This window comes from Oncorhynchus nerka, linkage group LG15, assembly GCF_034236695.1.
Source record: "Oncorhynchus nerka isolate Pitt River linkage group LG15, Oner_Uvic_2.0, whole genome shotgun sequence".
Classification (NCBI taxonomy): Eukaryota; Metazoa; Chordata; class Actinopteri; order Salmoniformes; family Salmonidae; genus Oncorhynchus; species Oncorhynchus nerka.
The window spans coordinates 64,059,808-64,078,015 of NC_088410.1; the positions used below are offsets into that span (position 1 = coordinate 64,059,808).

General features: G+C 45.2%; 1 protein-coding gene across 5 annotated transcripts in view; it reads left to right on the forward strand.

The window, feature by feature from the left end:
* Window positions 1-18,208, forward strand: part of LOC115143109 (inositol 1,4,5-trisphosphate receptor type 1) — a 169,181-nt gene that overhangs the window by 136,892 nt on the left and 14,081 nt on the right. For all 5 annotated transcript variants that reach the window (XM_029683196.2, XM_029683197.2, XM_029683198.2 and 2 more), the window contains 10 exons: window positions 2,300-2,483; window positions 2,674-2,927; window positions 3,501-3,701; window positions 4,012-4,122; window positions 4,620-4,715; window positions 4,819-4,962; window positions 5,184-5,291; window positions 5,656-5,848; window positions 9,689-9,811; window positions 17,263-17,438. In XM_029683196.2, the coding sequence (XP_029539056.1) occupies window positions 2,300-2,483; window positions 2,674-2,927; window positions 3,501-3,701; window positions 4,012-4,122; window positions 4,620-4,715; window positions 4,819-4,962; window positions 5,184-5,291; window positions 5,656-5,848; window positions 9,689-9,811; window positions 17,263-17,438 (1,590 nt within the window). The remainder of the gene's footprint in view (window positions 1-2,299; window positions 2,484-2,673; window positions 2,928-3,500; window positions 3,702-4,011; window positions 4,123-4,619; window positions 4,716-4,818; window positions 4,963-5,183; window positions 5,292-5,655; window positions 5,849-9,688; window positions 9,812-17,262; window positions 17,439-18,208) is intronic.

An 18,208-nucleotide genomic window follows, 5' to 3' on the forward strand; every position in this document is an offset into this window, starting at 1 on the left:
AGCATCTGCCTCTAACCCTAGGAAGCTCTTTGCCACCTTCTCCTCCCTCCTGAATCATCCTCCCCCTCCCCCCCCCCTCCTCCCTCTCTGCAGATGACTTCGTCAACCATTTTGAAAAGAAGGTCGACGACATCCGATCCTCGTTTGCTAAGTCAAACGACACCGCTGGTTCTGCTCACACTGCCCTACCCTGTGCTCTGACCTCTTTCTCCCTCTCTCTCCAGATGAAATCTCGCGTCTTGTGACGGCGGCCGCCCAACAACCTGCCCGCTTGACCCTATCCCCTCCTCTCTTCTCCAGACCATTTCCGGAGACCTTCTCCCTTACCTCACCTCGCTCATCAACTCATCCCTGACCGCTGGCTACGTCCCTTCCGTCTTCAAGAGAGCGAGAGTTGCACCCCTTCTGAAAAAACCTACACTCGATCCCTCCGATGTCAACAACTACAGACCAGTATCCCTTCTTTCTTTTCTCTCCAAAACTCTTGAACGTGCCGTCCTTGGCCAGCTCTCCCGCTATCTCTCTCAGAATGACCTTCTTGATCCAAATCAGTCAGGTTTCAAGACTAGTCATTCAACTGAGACTGCTCTTCTCTGTATCACGGAGGCACTCCGCACTGCTAAAGCTAACTCTCTCTCCTCTGCTCTCATCCTTCTAGACCTATCGGCTGCCTTCGATACTGTGAACCATCAGATCCTCCTCTCCACCCTCTCCGAGTTGGGCATCTCCGGTATTGCCCACGCTTGGATTGCGTCCTACCTGACAGGTCGCTCCTACCAGGTGGCGTGGCGAGAATCTGTCTCCTCACCACGTGCTCTCACCACTGGTGTCCCCCAGGGCTCTGTTCTTGGCCCTCTCCTATTCTCGCTATACACCAACTCACTTGGCTCTGTCATAACCTCACATGGTCTCTCCTATCATTGCTATGCAGACGACACACAATTAATCTTCTCCTTTCCCCTTCTGATGACCAGGTGGCGAATCGCATCTCTGCATGTCTGGCAGACATATCAGTGTGGATGACGGATCACCACCTCAAGCTGAACCTCGGCAAGACGGAGCTGCTCTTCCTCCCGGGGAAGGACTGCCCGTTCCATGATCTCGCCATCACGGTTGACAACTCCATTGTGTCCTCCTCCCAGAGCGCTAAGAACCTTGGCGTGATCCTGGACAACACCCTGTCGTTCTCAACTAACATCAAGGCGGTGGCCCGTTCCTGTAGGTTCATGCTCTACAACATCCGCAGAGTACGACCCTGCCTCACACAGGAAGCGGCGCAGGTCCTAATCCAGGCACTTGTCATCTCCCGTCTGGATTACTGCAACTCGCTGTTGGCTGGGCTCCCTGCCTGTGCCATTAAACCCCTACAACTCATCCAGAACGCCGCAGCCCGTCTGGTGTTCAACCTTCCCAAGTTCTCTCACGTCACCCCGCTCCTCCGCTCTCTCCACTGGCTTCCAGTTGAAGCTCGCATCCGCTACAAGACCATGGTGCTTGCCTACGGAGCTGTGAGGGGAACGGCACCTCAGTACCTCCAGGCTCTGATCAGGCCCTACACCCAAACAAGGGCACTGCGTTCATCCACCTCTGGCCTGCTCGCCTCCCTACCACTGAGGAAGTACAGTTCCCGCTCAGCCCAGTCAAAACTGTTCGCTGCTCTGGCCCCCCAATGGTGGAACAAACTCCCTCACGACGCCAGGACAGCGGAGTCAATCACCACCTTCCGGAGACACCTGAAACCCCACCTCTTTAAGGAATACCTAGGATAGGATAAAGTAATCCTTCTCACCCCCCTTAAAAGATTTAGATGCACTATTGTAAAGTGGCTGTTCCACTGGATGTCATAAGGTGAATGCACCAATTTGTAAGTCGCTCTGGATAAGAGCGTCTGCTAAATGACTTAAATGTAAATGTAAAATGTAAATGTAAATGTAAATGGTGGTACTGTATACACAGTAGTGCAGACCTGTCTTATTTTGATCAATTTGAATTACCTGAACCTTTGTTTAGCGAAAGGGACATTTAGCAGATGCTTTTATCCAAAGCTGTCTTACAGTTATCACATGTATTGTTGTCATGCAGGAATCGAACCCAGAACTGTGGTATCGCGAACACTATATGCTGCAAGTAACCAACTGAGCCATCAACAATAACGCATAGTGTACTCAATTTGGTGAAGAAGGCTACACACAACAATACACAAGCATTCACATGACGGAAATGAACGTTCCTTCCTTGTTATTTACAACAAAAGGTTACGTTACTTCCCAGTACCTTTACTTGGCTTCCTTTGTACTAGCGTTCCTTCTTCTGCCGTCTGACGGAGGACAAGAAGTCTGAGAAGTTTTTCCGGGTATTCTACGACCGGATGAAGCTGGCCCAGCTGGAGATCAAAGCCACTGTGACAGTCAACACCAGCGACCTCGGCAACAGAAAGAGGGACGACGACGCCCCCGACAAGGAAGTGCCCATCCGCAAGAAAGGTCAGAGGTCAACTTCTTTTATTGTCAGTTATTGCATTTTAAGAGAGTAGGATGAAGTTACCCCTAGACACTGATCTAAGGTTTGTTTTTCTCTGAACACTTTAGCACTAAATACTAGCTGCCACAAAGAAGTCTTAATTTTATCCCCAGTACCTAGTTTGGTTCCTCTGTCCTCCCTGTGTCTCTGCAGCCAAAGACTCAGCGGTGGTGGTGACAGAGGAAGCGAGAGAGCAGCTGCTGGAGGCATCGTCGGCCACTAAGAAAGCCTTCAACTCGTACCGCCGTGAGGCTGACCCAGAGGACCACTTCTCGGCGGCAGACGGGACGCCCAGCGCCGGGGACAAGAGCCAGGAAGATGGAGAGATGAGCTTCATCATTGTCATCATGCAGCCTATCCTGCGCTTCCTCCAGCTGCTCTGTGAGAACCACAACCGAGACCTGCAGGTCAGTTATTCAGCCAGCCCAACATCAGGGGAGCTAGCCCTCACAGCTAGCCTCTTAGCAGGACAAGTCATGTTCTATGGCAATAGTTATGAAGTGCACCGCTATGTCTTTAGTTCGCAGTGGTCGATTGTGTAAGTCACTCTGGATAAGAATGTCTACTAAATGACCAAAATGTAAATGTTAGGACTTTCTGCGTTGTGTTCTATGAGCCATTTAATATGGCTGTGAATGAACATGAAGTGCGTAGTCAGTACATGATATGGGAGTCATGAGATCGATGGTTCTATTCACTAATGGAGGCCTGGTGGTCACGTCTCCAATCTAACTGTTAGCTCAACACTATGGCGCTGATTACCCAGTGACTCATGGATAGATATTCTCTGTGATTTAAGGAGTCAGGGTCATCCTGTCCTCATTTTGATGTTAACTGGAATGTTCTTTAGTTCAGAGTCACACTTTCAATGCACATTTGCCTTTCAATACGTAATGTAATTTTTTCTGAATTAAATAAAAAATGTTATGTATAAAATGTGCAAACCGCTGTATTCTTACCCTCCCTTGGTCCCTCTCCAGAACTTTCTGCGGTGTCAGAACAATAAGAACAACTATAATCTGGTGTGTGAGACGCTGCAGTTCCTGGACTGTATCTGTGGCAGCACCACGGGAGGCCTGGGTCTACTGGGCCTCTACATCAATGAGAAGAACGTGGCTCTCATCAACCAGACAGTGGAGAGCCTGACCGAGTACTGCCAAGGACCCTGCCACGAGAACCAGGTACTGGCCTTTAGAACCACAGCTATGTATGGGCTCTTGTCATTAGAACCAACTAACTGTGGGCCTGTGTCATTTTGTCATTAGAACTACAAACAGATACAGTGGGCCAATCCCGTAAGAACTAGCTACTAGCACATATGCATACCATATGAAGCAGTTATGGACTCCTATCCTGGGTCCACTTCTATTGTCATCCATACTACTAATACTGTCTATGGATAGGTTGAGAGGGCCCTGACATGGATAACTAGTGACCTAGTGTAGTCCATGCAGCGCGTTTATAAAATTGACTTTTATTGTTTCCTTGCAGAACTGCATCGCCACACATGAGTCCAATGGCATTGACATCATCATCGCCCTGATCCTGAATGACATCAACCCACTGGGGAAGAAGAGGATGGACCTGGTGCTTGAACTCAAGGTGAGGCCTCCCTCTCAAAGGGTTTTGGTCACAAGTAGTGCGCTATATGGGGAATAGGGTGCCATTTTGGACATAGGCTGGGTCTCCACACTGGACCTAGTAGTAAAGCTACTTTACTCCCTACTCTAGTAGATACTCTATCCTGGAGTGGAACTTCACAAACAGTGTGCTGCTGCTTTTGAAACCTAGACAACTCATGAATCTCTCCTAAGCTAGCTCCTTTGGTGCCAAACCAAATATCTGCAGATTGCATTTTCCCTCTAAGCCTTGTGGATTCTGCCTGTTTTCTTTGGAAGGAGGAACAGAAACGGCTTAGAAAGATTTGATCTTCAACTTTATACGCATCTCATGACTATGACATAACGTTTACATGATAACAAACCATTATCTCAGTTATTTCTCTATTTCTCTCTTTCTCTCTCTGTAGTGTTTTTAGTGTAACGAGGATGTCTTACTAAAGACAAAAGTTTTTTTGTAAGTGTCTCTCTCTCTCTCAGAACAATGCCTCTAAATTGTTGTTGGCTATCATGGAGAGTCGCCATGACAGTGAGAATGCTGAGAGAATCCTGTACAACATGAGACCTAAGGAGCTGGTGAGCCCGTTCCCCCAAAAATCAAAATTGCACCCATAAGTCTCCCCACACAGGTATAGGGCAATGAAGGTAATGGTTGTCTGGGTGGTGGTGAGATCCTCAGGTGGATGTGATCAAGAAGGCCTACCTGCAGGGAGAGGTGGAGTTTGAGGATCCCGAAGAGGATGACGACAGCGGGGAGGAGGAGGAGCATGATGCTGCCTCCCCCAGGAACGTGGGCCACAACATCTACATCTTGGCCCACCAGGTAGAGGACAGGGTCTAGTTTACCATAATGACATATTTAGAAGCACATAGTTTTTTGAATAACCAACCATTTGATCCACAATTGATTGATATTACATTCAACTATTGGACCCAACCATTTGATCCAACCATTTGAGGCTCTCACACAACAGTCAGATGCAGTTTTGCCTGCTATACTTCTCATGAGCGATTTGACCCCTTACTTGACTTCGACCGCTGTAGTTGGCACGCCACAACAAGGAGCTGCAGGTGATGCTGAAACCAGGAGGGACCAACGGAGAGGGAGACGAGGCTCTGGAGTTCTACGCCAAACACACTGCTCAGATAGAGGTCAGTGACACCAGTCAAACACACTCACACAGTGTATTAATTGGATATCTTTAACTGTCATTGACAAAGAAAAATGTTTTGCCATAGGGAAGTGTTTCATAATACTGGTCCTGTTAGTGCTAGGGCAAAAAACAAAATATGCACCCCTTTGGGTCTCCAGGACCAGCATTGGGGAAACTGCCATAGAGGGATTTCAGTTCCTCTTAATCTGATGTGGTTTAATGGAAATACTCAAAAGCCTGGAGCTAAATTCCACTGTCCAGCCACATGAGTGCTCTCCAACCAGGGGCTAGGTGGCTGGTCCACTCCACACCCATAGAGCTGACATTGACTGAGTGTGTTCCTGTGTGTGTCCTCCTCTCAGATTGTGCGTCATGACCGAACCATGGAGGAGATAGTGTTCCCTGTGCCCAACATCTGTGAGTTCCTGACCTGTGAGTCCAAACTGAGGGTGTACTACACCACTGAGAGGGACGAGCAGGGCAGCAAGATCAATGACTTCTTCCTTAGCGCAGAGGACCTCTTCAATGAGATGAACTGGCAGAAGAAACTAAGAGGTAGCTAGCTCTTCCAAATGGCTTCTCAGGACTCATTTCTATTACTCTACTTCCACTGAAATGTGACTGCATTAACTATATGCAGTCAAAAGAAAACATTTAATCAGAAGTTATGCCAAAACTTTGCAGTAATTCCTAGTGATCTAATGATGTGACCCAGAGGAGCTGTCGCAGAGATAGTATTAAGAGAGCCAGTGTCATCCTTTCACTGTTTTGACAGAAGTTAGTGTTTCACTTTTGGGTAATTCCATTTGAATTCAGTCACGTTTTGACAGCATCCCTTTTGATTTAAACATAATTTTACGTACATGTTTGCCCATGGAAGAAGTGGTCAGATAGTGACTCAAAGTTGACACATTTTCCCCACCATACCATGAGACGTCTTCAACACTAGAAAAGATAAATGGTTGAGTTTAATATCATTTAAAATTAACGCTAGTTAGCATTGGCTCGCAAAATTACCTCCAACTTCCTTCATACTGGACACAGAGACATAAAAATGAGTTCATCTGACGCTGGAGAAGTAGATAAAGGGCCTCATTCTGTCTGTTCTAATATCTATATTTCTATGAGACTTCAATATGTTTCCTTTTTGTAGGATTGACAGTATATAATTTAAAACAACAAATATTCCCATTCAAGTCAACATTATCTGATATGTGGACCTCAACCATCTGTGTGGCATTGTGCCATTCTGTGAAGGGAGTAGTACACAGCGTTGTACGATATCTTCAGTTTCTTGGCAATTTCTCACATGGAATAGCCTTCATTTCTCAGAACAAGAATAGACTGACGAGTTTCAGAAGAAAGGTCTTTGTTTCCGGCCATTTTGAGCCTGTAATCGAACCCACAAATGCTGATGCTCCAGATACTCAACTAGTCTAAAGAAGGCCAGTTTTATTGCTTCTTTAATCAGGACAACAGTTTTCAGCTGTGCTAACATAATTGCAAAAGGGTTTTCTATTGGGCAATTAGCCTTTTAAAATGATAAACCTGGATTAGCTAACACAACATGCGATTGAAACACAGGAGTGATGGTTGCTGATAATGGGCCTCTGTACACATATGTAGATATTCCATAACAAATCTCCAGCTACAATAATCATTAACCATGTCTGCACTGTATTTCTGATCAACTTTTTGTTATTTTAATGGACAAAAAATGTGCTTTTCTTTCAAAAATAAGGACATTTCTAAGTGACCCAAACTTTTGAATGGTGGTGTGTATCTTATCCGTTTATCATTTCCAGTGATGAAGACATGGATGTCTCATGGTATGGCGGGGTATGCAAAATAGGTACGCCCTAAGCACCTTAACCTCTTGAATGTTTTAGCGTTCAGGTCCAAAAAGTCACTTTCTGAGCAGTACTGCCATGGGCAAATATGGATGGAACTTTTTGTTCGATTCAAAGGGGTTGCGGTCAAAAAGTGATTGAATTCAAATGGATTTACCCTAATAGCTCTTCTTTCCACTGTCTGTCAGTGGGCTGTTGGGGAATTTCCACTGAGGTGTGAAACATCTGTAACTGTATGACTCACTACTAAGAACACACACACACAAACACACACACTGAGCATCCACACAAGCACATGCCTAAACACTTTTTCCTCACTGTCAGACAAGCAAGAAAAGTCCCTCATCTATGTCTTCTTTTCCAATAAAACCAAACTGAATCAGAATAGTGACACACCAATAGCGTCAATAAACTGTGCCAACAGGCCAGATCGACTGTCAGCTGTGGGGAGGGGACAGCCAGCGTCAGTAGAGGAAAGGTTACAGTGACATGTCTAAAGGTTGTGTCCTAAACCAACATGAACAGCAGTAAAAGTCTCATCATCTCATCTCATCTTTTTTTCATTTAATTATATTATAAGAGTGTATTTGTGCTTTAGTACTGAGCCGTTCTATTGTTTCACACTTAGTGTATCAGTGACTCATACTGTATCACACAGCACTCAGCCACACACACACACCTCTGGCCTCCAGCTATACATACTACAGAATATACAGAGCCTGCTGTACAGTTTCATAACAAACAAACAAATGTCCAATAGATTCACTCTTATTGGTAAAATGTGTAACTTCATGTTCATTCCCTCCCTCCCTCCTCTCTCTTTCTCTACATCTGTCTCTAAACCTCTACCTCTCTCTCTCTACCTTTCTCTCTCTCTCTACCTTTCTCTCTCTCTCTACCTTTCTCTCTCTCTTTCTCTACCTTTCTCTCTCTTTCTCTACCTTTCTCTCTCTCTCTACCTTTCTCTCTTTCTCTACCTCTCTCTCTACCTCTCTCTCTTTCTCTACCTCTTTCTCTACCTCTCTCTCTTTCTCTACCTCTTTCTCTACCTCTCTCTCTTTCTCTACCTCTTTCTCTACCTCTCTCTCTTTCTCTACCTCTCTCTCTTTCTCTACCTCTCTCTCTTTCTCTACCTCTCTCTACCTCTCTCTACCTCTTTCTCTACCTCTCTCTACCTCTCTACCTCTCTCTACCTTTCTCTCTCTCTCTACCTTTCTCTCTCTCTCTACCTTTCTCTCTCTACCTTTCTCTACCTCTCTCTACCTCTCTACCTCTCTCTCTCTCTCTCTCTGTCTCTCTCTCTCTGTCTCTCTCTGTCTCGCTACCTCTCTCTCTCTCGCTACCTCTCTCTCTCTCTCTCTTGCTACCTCTCTCTCTCTCTCGCTACCTCTCTCTCTCTCTCGCTACACCTCTACCTCTCTCTACACCTCTACCTGTCTCTCTATGTTCCTCTCTCTATGTCTCTCTCTGTCTGTCTCTGTCTCTCTGTCTCTGTCTGTCTCTCTCCCTCTCTCTTGCTACCTCTCTCTCTCTTGCTACCTCTCTCTTGCTACCTCTCTCTTGCTACCTCTCTCTTGCTACCTCTCTCTCTCTCTCTCGCTACCTCTCTCTCTCTCGCTACCTCTCTCTCTCTCTCGCTACCTCTCTCTCTCGCTACCTCTCTCTCTCTCTCGCTACCTCTCTCTCTCTCGCTACCTCTCTCTCTCTCTCGCTACCTCTCTCTCTCTCTCGCTACCTCTCTCTCTCTCTCGCTACCTCTCTCTCTCTCTCGCTACCTCTCTCTCTCTCTCGCTACCTCTCTCTCTCTCTCTCGCTACCTCTCTCTCTCTCTCGCTACTTCTCTCTCTCTCTCGCTACTTCTCTCTCTCTCTCGCTACCTCTCTCTCTCTCTCGCTACCTCTCTCTCTCTCTCGCTACCTCTCTATCTCTCTCGCTACCTCTCTCTCTCTCTCGCTACCTCTCTCTCTCTCTCGCTACCTCTCTCTCTCTCTCGCTACCCCTCTCTCTCTCTCGCTACCTCTCTCTCTCTCTCGCTACCTCTCTCTGTCTCTGTCTCGCTACCTCTCTCTCTCTCTTGCTACCTCTCTCTTGCTACCTCTCTCTACCTCTCTCTACACCTCTACCTCTCTCTACACCTCTACCTGTCTCTCTATGTTCCTCTCTCTATGTCTCTCTCTGTCTGTCTCTGTCTGTCTCTCTCCCTCTCTCTCGCTACCTCTCTCTCTCTCTCGCTACCTCTCTCTCGCTACTCTCTCTCTCGCTACCTCTCTCTCTCTCGCTACCTCTCTCTCTCTCGCTACCTCTCTCTCTCTCGCTACCTCTCTCTCTCTCGCTACCTCTCTCTCTCTCGCTACCTCTCTCTCTCTCGCTACCTCTCTCTCTCTCGCTACCTCTCTCTCTCTCTCGCTACCTCTCTCTCTCTCTCTCGCTACCTCTCTCTCTCTCTCTCGCTACGTCTCTCTCTCTCTCTCTCTCTCTGTCTCTCTCTCGCTCTCTCTCTCTGTCTCTCTCTCTCTGTCTCTCTCTCTCCCTCTCTCTCCTCTAGCCCAGCCCGTGTTGTACTGGTGTTCCAGAAACATGTCATTCTGGAGTAACATCTCCTTCAACCTGGCCGTCCTCATGAACCTCCTGGTGGCCTTCTTCTACCCCCTGGAGGGTTTGCGTGAAGGTCAGTCACCTGCCAGCAACCCTGACTTTCGACATTTACATTTTGTATAAACTTTACGGCAATGTACTGTTAAACCAAAGTTTCTTTGGAAATGATGGTAACCTACTGTACTTTTTTAAACAGTAGCTTACAGGCAACTGGCTGCCAGTAAGATATTGTAAAAACAACAGGATATGTTTTTACAGTGTATATGCGTGTAGTGTTGGTAAGAAAACACTTTTACAAATGAACCATTGTCTACACGTACTGCAGCTGTTCACTAGGGACATCATCTGTATCTTCAGTCAGTGCTAAGACTCTTCCCTGTACATGAAGGAGTTAAGAGATTTCAGGTTTCCGCTGTTTCCATGGCTGATTCTTTCATGTGTGTTGAGCCATGGTCTGTTTATGTGGGCACTCCGGCCACGGCTCTGTTCCCCTCAGAGATCAAGCAAGTTTGTATATCCCTTTGAGGTGCTGCTGTAGAACATCGGGTCAGAGGAAGGTTGCGTGAGCCGCACACACAACACTGAGGGCCAAAATCGGTGGTATGATCCAGCCCAGTTGCGCTGCATCACTTGGACTTCTACATGTATCTCAGTGCAACTGGATTGCTAAGATTTTTGTGTTTTTGTGTTTGTAACACAGCTACTTTTGCACTATGGAACATTATGAGTGCACAACAGTAAATATTTCCAAACGGTGTACCAGTAAGTGTATGTATTGGGCATTCTGATCTTTGTGGTTCAGAAATACAAATATTTTTGTGACATTTTGGCCTCAGAAAAGTCACCCACAATCCTTTGCCTGGCCTTCACTTCCCAAACTTGCCCTGGCTCAGTAATCTCCTACCTTCCTTCCCCTCTGACCCGTTGCCCTGCTGAAAAAAACAGCATAGGCTGGTGACCAGCCTTCACTGTGTTTTGGACACTGGACGTACCGTACCAGCATATGCTTGTCACCCACAAAACCAACATCAAGTCACATTATGCTCACTTGCAAAGTGATGTCTCGTTCCTATTGGACTCTAACCTGAGTGAGGACATCCAACAATTTTGAACTTTGATTCACCCAAAATATGCATTCAAAATGACCACTAGAAATAAAAAGTGAATGAATGAGGCAACCTAAACTGGAACAACCATTTCAGTAACGGGTACAATATATCCATAATGGATTAGTTTAGAAAAATGTATGTTATTTTTCTTTGTGTACTATAAGATCAATGAATTGATTAATTTATCAGTCAATGTACATGCAACAACACAGACATTGGAAACAAATAATTCTACAACTCAATCTGTAATAGAGCATGCTGGGAAATATCATAATGATGGGCATGGTTTTGCAGACCAGCTACTAGACCATGCTGGAGCAGAATATACAAACTATATTTTTTCGGGGTTCCTTGTCAGGGCTGAGGGTGACATGTATAACCATGATTATTTTCTAAAACATTTTGAGTGGAAGGGTTCATTACTGCTGTGATGGTGTGAAGAACCATCCTGTTATTTCCCTCTCCACCATGTTTTCCTTTTATGCAATGAAATGCTATACTGTTTAAGTTCCTGTCATTTTATGGTACAATACAGGCTACTGGTTGCAGTGAAAGTAAGGTAAACAACAAGTTACTGTATTTTTACAGCTGAATAAAGGTGTTGCTGTAAAATGCTGGTTACTTGAGACGATACCTAACTTGGGATTTAATCTCACAACCTCTCGGTTGCTATTGACTAGAATTTCCTGCTACGCCAGCAGGTCTGTGGGTATGACAGAGATTTGCCCACACATTTAATGGCAAGAATACATTTCTGCGCTTTACTAAAATGTGCCCAGAATTAAGTCAATAATTGTTTGATTATCTGACAACAACAATGTAAAAATAGCAGTGCTTAGGGACACTTGATGTAAAGTGTGCATAAATGCTTTGGGGATTTGAACTTGCAAGCTTTTGGGTGGAAGTGCATTATTGTTTTAGCAGTGCCACCAGGCACATCTTTATTACCAAGAATGTATATCCACACAATCTCAATATTAGGATACAGTTAGGTACAAAAAGGTCAAAGGTACACATAAGGTACCTTCAGAGGTACACATAAGAACTCACCGGGTACTGGTTCCTTTTAGGGTACATGTGTGGATAATCTAGTATAATGGTTCATTTTTTTACCCAATATTTTGAATATAAGGTACTATCACCACTGCATTTTGAAATGTAGGTGGGGGCAATGTATCAATGGGCCCCATATTTTGGCAGCTTTTTCTAGTATATTGTTGACAACTGTCAGTGGAAGTGTAGTACCAGTTTAGGTGGTTGATGGTTATGTTGTCGAAGGTTGAGTACCTCTTTAAACACTGTCAGTTCTGCAGTCTTTGTTAGAGCTTGTGACATTAAAGAGCTGCACTGTTAAGAGGTTACTGTTTAAGTCAGGTGCCTGGAAGTTGCTGTGAATTTTGAGTTACCCAATTGGCAACCAGATGTCAGTAAGTTATTGTAAAATTCACAGTAACTTAATAGCCAGTAACAGCTAGTAACTCACTGGCACCCAGATGTCGGTAAGTTATTGTCAAATGCACAGTAACTTACTTGCAACTAGCTGCCAGAAGCTCAGTGTACCTTCACCAAACTTTCCTGATTACAAGAAAGCGTATAACATTAGTTGACAACTACTAAGCATTTGTTGATGAACACACTTGGGACCCCACCTTACCTTGCCTCAACCGCTTGGTTGGCAGAAAACGGACCTTCCTGCCATACCATCAGGTCAGTGAGGGTGACAGAGATCAGACAAAAAAAAACACAACAAAGGCTGGTCACCGGTGAAAACACAACAAAGGCTGGTCACCGGTGAAAACACAACAAAGGCTGGTCACCAGTGAAAACACAACAAAGGCTGGTCACCGGTGAAAACACAACAAAGGCTGGTCACCGGTGAAAACACAACAAAGGCTGGTCACCGGTGAAAACACAACAAAGGCTGGTCACCGGTAAAAACACAACAAAGGCTGGTCACCAGTGAAAACACAACAAAGGCTGGTCACCAGTGAAAACACAACAAAGGCTGGTCACCGGTGAAAACACAACAAAGGCTGGTCACCGGTGAAAACACAACAAAGGCTGGTCACCGGTGAAAACACAACAAAGGCTGGTCACCGGTAAAAACACAACAAAGGCTGGTCACCAGTGAAAACACAACAAAGGCTGGTCACCAGTGAAAACACAACAAAGGCTGGTCACCAGTGAAAACACAACAAAGGCTGGTCACCAGTGAAAACACAACAGAATTTTGTCACCAGGGAAAACACAACCAGGGCTGGTCACTAGTAAAAACACAATGAATGCTTGTCACCAGTGAAAAAACAATGAAGGCTGGTCTGCTAGCATAAACAGCTAGACCATGCTGTTTTCCCAGCAGAACAAAGTAGACCATGCTGGTCAGACCAGCTGGGCCGGCATGGACCAGCTTAAAATGTGTGCTGGTCTATGCATTTTCCTTTTCAGCAGAGTGACCTCTAGTCACCTGACTGGGATCAGGACTCACTCACTCACTTCACTGAGCCATTTAAACACTTCAGCACAACCTTTCATTGGCTTCTGTAAAGCACATCTTAAAGCTAACCTCTTTTGATGCACCCAGTTCAGTTCAAATACTTGAAGAAATGCATAACACTCAAAAACTTCCAAAGCCCTTTCTAATGTGGAACATTCATATACATTGGCTCATTGAGATTAGTCTTATCCAGAGAGTGCTGCTATACAGGCCGTTTACCCAGTACGGTCAGAGATGAGGTAATTACTGGGGTGGCAGGTAAGCCTAGTGGTTAGAGCGTTGAACTAGTAACTGGAAGGTTGCAAGATCGAATCCCCGAGCTGACAATGTATAAATCTGTCGTTCTGCCCCTAAACATGGCAGTTAACCCACTGTTCCTAGGCCGTCATTGAAAGAGTTTGTAAAAGTATAAAGGAAAAATAAGAAAACTGAGTGGAGCAGAATGGCTGTGGGTGAGGCCTCTCCTGTTGACTACAGCAGTATCCCAGTGTGCCTGTGTGTGTGTTTCCCTCCCTACAGTACAGTAGAGCTGTGTGAAGAGGGAGAGGGAGTCACGTGACACCCCACATACCTTTGGCCTAGTTCTTGTGTGTTTACAAATACACACATTTACATATTTACACACTATTTTTGGGGGTCGGACACACACACACCCCTCCAGCAGCCCCCAGCCAGTCAGTCATGAATCTTTCAGTATAATATTTTTAGAGGCAGTGGTAGTTATGTAAGTGGCACCTGTCATGTGAGAGGGAGGGAGTATTCCTCTCTCTCTTTCTCTCTCTTTCACTCTCTTTCACTCTCTCTCTCTCTCTCTCTCTCTCTCTCTTTCTCTCTTTCACTCTCTTTCACTCTCTTTCACTCTCTCTCTCTCTCTTTCACTCTCTCTCTCTCTCTCTCTCTCTCTTTCTCTCTCTTTCTCTCTCTTTCACTCTCTCTCTCTCTCTCTCTCTCTCTCTCTCTCTCTTTCACTCTTGTTGTCTCCCTTCATTCTTTTTATTTTCCATTTTTGCTCCTCTTCTTCCTTCTTTACATCTGTCTTCCCTCTCTTCCCTCTCTCTCATGTCGATCTACCTCTTCTCTCTACTTCTCCCTCTCTCTTTTTCTTCGGCCCTAATTTCCCACCCCCGTTCCCATGCACCACAGTCACACACGGGCTGGGAATTGCCAGGGACCTCATGATACAATATTATCACTGTACTTAGGTGCCGATACGATATCTATTGCGATTCTCATGATTCTATATGTATTGCGGTTCAATATTGCGATTTGATGTTCCAAACACATTGCTCACTACATGTCTGCTGCAGAGAGACGGGAGAGCATAAGAAAATGAGTTTTGGTCAGTCTTGGAAATAAAACTACTGCAAACATGTTGGCTCACTATTTCAAAAGAAAATGGAGGAGGAAAATGTTTTGGCGCAGCTACTTTTTCATTTATTTTACAAATTGATACAAAGTATTAATACACTGTAATATCATCCAAAAGGATATTGCGATATGTAAATATCGATTTCACCCACTCCCCCCTCATCACTAACACAAACACACCTGCCAGTAGTAAGCTCCTGGTTTAGTGAATGGGGCTGGTTACAAAACCAGGTCTTTGCGTGGCCCTTTTTTACACGCCTAGTTCAGGTTGGGGTGGGGGGGCTGCTGGTGCTGGTGGGGATGCAATTGGTTCGGTGGTAGTGACGGCAGAGCCACATGAAACCCTATGACTGTCACATTAATCCAGGATTTACCCCTGGATCAAGGGGAGCATCAGGTAGGCGTCTCTCTAAAGCCCCACTAAGGAAAACACACTCAAATGTGTCCTACTTTTTTAGGGTTATGTAACATGCTCTGTTTGAGTTCAAAGTGCAGCTCCTCAAAGTCCCCAGGTGGCTGCTGGTAGTCAGAGATCAGGGAAAAGCGTCTTGGTCTAAATGTGCACCGTCATTTTCATTCTCAAGTGCCTTTCTGTATAACTATGAGCTAACGTTATTGCATTATTTATTACATCATTCTTATGTGGAAAGATTGTTGTTTGTAAGTGGGGATTGTAGGCTGACAAGGTAGGTGTGTGTGTGTGTGTGTGTGTGTGTGTGTCTTTGTGTAAATTAATGCTTAATGGCCCAGTGTACTCAAAATTCAGTTTTCCTGTGTTTTGTATCATACATCATTGTACAACCAGTGTTGACAAAACATTTGCAGTGTGATCCGCTATTGGCTCCTTGTTTTGTCTCTAGAAGTCAATAGGTGACATTTTGTCAAGGCTGCGACGACATCACAGCACCAATTGACAAAAATTGCGTTTTCGCCAACTCTCACGCATCACACCCCCTCGCCTTGTGCTTCTCTACCTGTGTGCGCGCCGTTGCTGTGACTCATGTTGCACAAACAGCTTCTCCTATTCTCGTTTGCGGAAGAATTGAGTGGGAAAAGTTGCTAAATGCTATCAAAACCATAGAATCTCACAGTGTCCAAACTCCCCAAAAGCAGCCTGAAAAGTAGGTAAATGTATCACTATAATCTTTTACCAATAAAAGTTGCTGGAGGGGTCTGAAAACTAGCTAAATATAGCAACAGTCGCTAAGTTAATAGACCAATAACAAAGAGTTCCAAAACTCTGCTAATAACAGCTATTTTTCAGGTTATATATCCCTCCCGTTAGGCCCATCCAAGTAGATCTCTCACTCTGTCCTAGCTAAAAAGCTATTTATTTATGTTTCTATTTGATAATTTGTGAAGTCCACAAAGCATATTGCATGTACCCTACTATATAGATCTAGAACCACGGAGAGTTACTGAAAGTCGCAAAGAAAACAGGAGCTCCCGCATGTATTCCAGCACCATTTCAACTTCAACATTTCAACATCATATATCACCTATGTTAAGTCTTGTACAGTGACATCTAAAAGATACCAAAAATATGGGGTCTAATCAAAGTAAGCTAAATATGTGGCTGTCTATGGTTCTGATTTGTGTGCCTGCGTGCAAGTAGAAAAAGCATGTTGACTCACCCAACTTGTAGAGAAACTACGATGCCACCCTCCTCTCTTTAATGTTGACGAAACGGTCTATGTCATACAGTATACGCTTTTTATTTTATGCTGGCTATGCTTGCTCGCTAGGCTAACTTCCTTTCATGGGAAACATTAGCTAGTTAACATTAGCCTTCTACATCTAGTTACATATTGAACTTCCATCCTCTCAGTCCAGGGGCACAATGTATGAATTTATGGTTGGATCAGAATTGCCATTATAATCAATGGCCAGTATGGAGAATGAAGTAAAAGTCCAAATCCTTATCTTCATCCATGGTTAATTTAGGAAAGGGCCAATTTTAGCTAGCGAGCTACCGGAGGACAACAACAAAATGAGATGCAACAATTCAAGTTGTTTCTGTCAATGACATAGTTCTCTCTCGACGCGATGTGATAGGAGTGAAGCCAAATGTTTCTCTTTTCACTTTTGTTTGGGCTGTGCCAAGACCATTCGGTTGCGCTCACTCAGCTTAGCTCAGTGTTGAGTGTTGATATATTTTATACTTTTTTTTATCAAGGGAGGCCAAATGCTTGCTAGCTTCCCTTTCATTCAATGCTGCAGGCAGCAGCATTGTCATACTCTTTTTGACCAGACAGCATCAGACAGATGGCCTACACATACAGAGGGGCGATGTTGTGTGCTTTCTCCAGTGAGATTCAGCCTCTTGTGAATTGAATTATGAAAACACAGAGACAAAAGATACTTTTTCATTTAAAAAATACGTTTTTTGGGATGCCTGGCCTTCGCATCCATTTTTTGGGATGCCTGGCCTTCGCATCCATTTTTTGGGATGCCTGGCCTTCGCATCCATTTTTTGGGTTGCCTGGCCTTCGCATCCATTAATACACTCCACTGGCGTGTGTGTATGCTTATGTGTGTTTGTGTCCTCGGCAGGTACCCTGGAGCCCCACTTGTCTGCCCTGCTCTGGGTGGGCATGTTTGCATTGCTGGCCATCGTGGTGGCCATGCCCCAGCCCCTGGGGGTCCGAACCCTCATCATCGCCACCATCATCCGCCTGATCTTCTCCGTGGGCCTGCAGCCCACCCTGTTTCTGCTGGGAGCATTCAACGTATGTCTGCATGGGGAAACGTGTGTGAATGACTTTATTGTATCATAAGTCACACACTTCATCTTTTTTTCCATGTGCTCCAATGTGAATGGTCTTGCTAGTCTTCAGTAGGCTCCCCCACTCCTCCATACCCCCAGCCCCAGGTACTCCCTTCACACCTCACTCAACAGCCCATACCCACCTGTTTGCCCACTACCCACATACCTTGTCCACATGCCCCCTCCATGCAGACCTCTCTCCAGTGCTCATTCTGCCTGTGGTGTCACTCCCTGGCGTGGCTCGCTCACTGGCATGGCTTGCTCACTGGCATAGCTTGAGTGTTTGGTCGGTCAGCTGGGAAATGCGCCACTAGACACTGGAGGAGGCTGCCACCCCACCTGCAGCCACCAAAAAGTCATTGGAACTGCCCCTTTCACACGGCCTGCTCCCTGTGTGTCCTCAAATGGGCTCTTCTGCCTTCCTCTCCTCCCTCTGTCTGTCTCCCTTCGCTCCCTGTAGCTGGGAGACAGCTACCCCACACTCATCTACTGAACCCCAGTATTACTAAAAACCTACTATACTAAAAACAATCCACTGCTAATCCATGAAATGCCTGTCCTATATATGTTGTGTCTTATGGTCATCATGGATCATCATGTAGTGCATGTCCAAGGAGAATATTGACAATTTATGTAGAGAGAGACCTCAAATATTCTAAGCCTTGTTTTATAAGACATAATGAAGGCTTATACATGCTTACAACACATTATAAAGCATTATGGCTGGATACT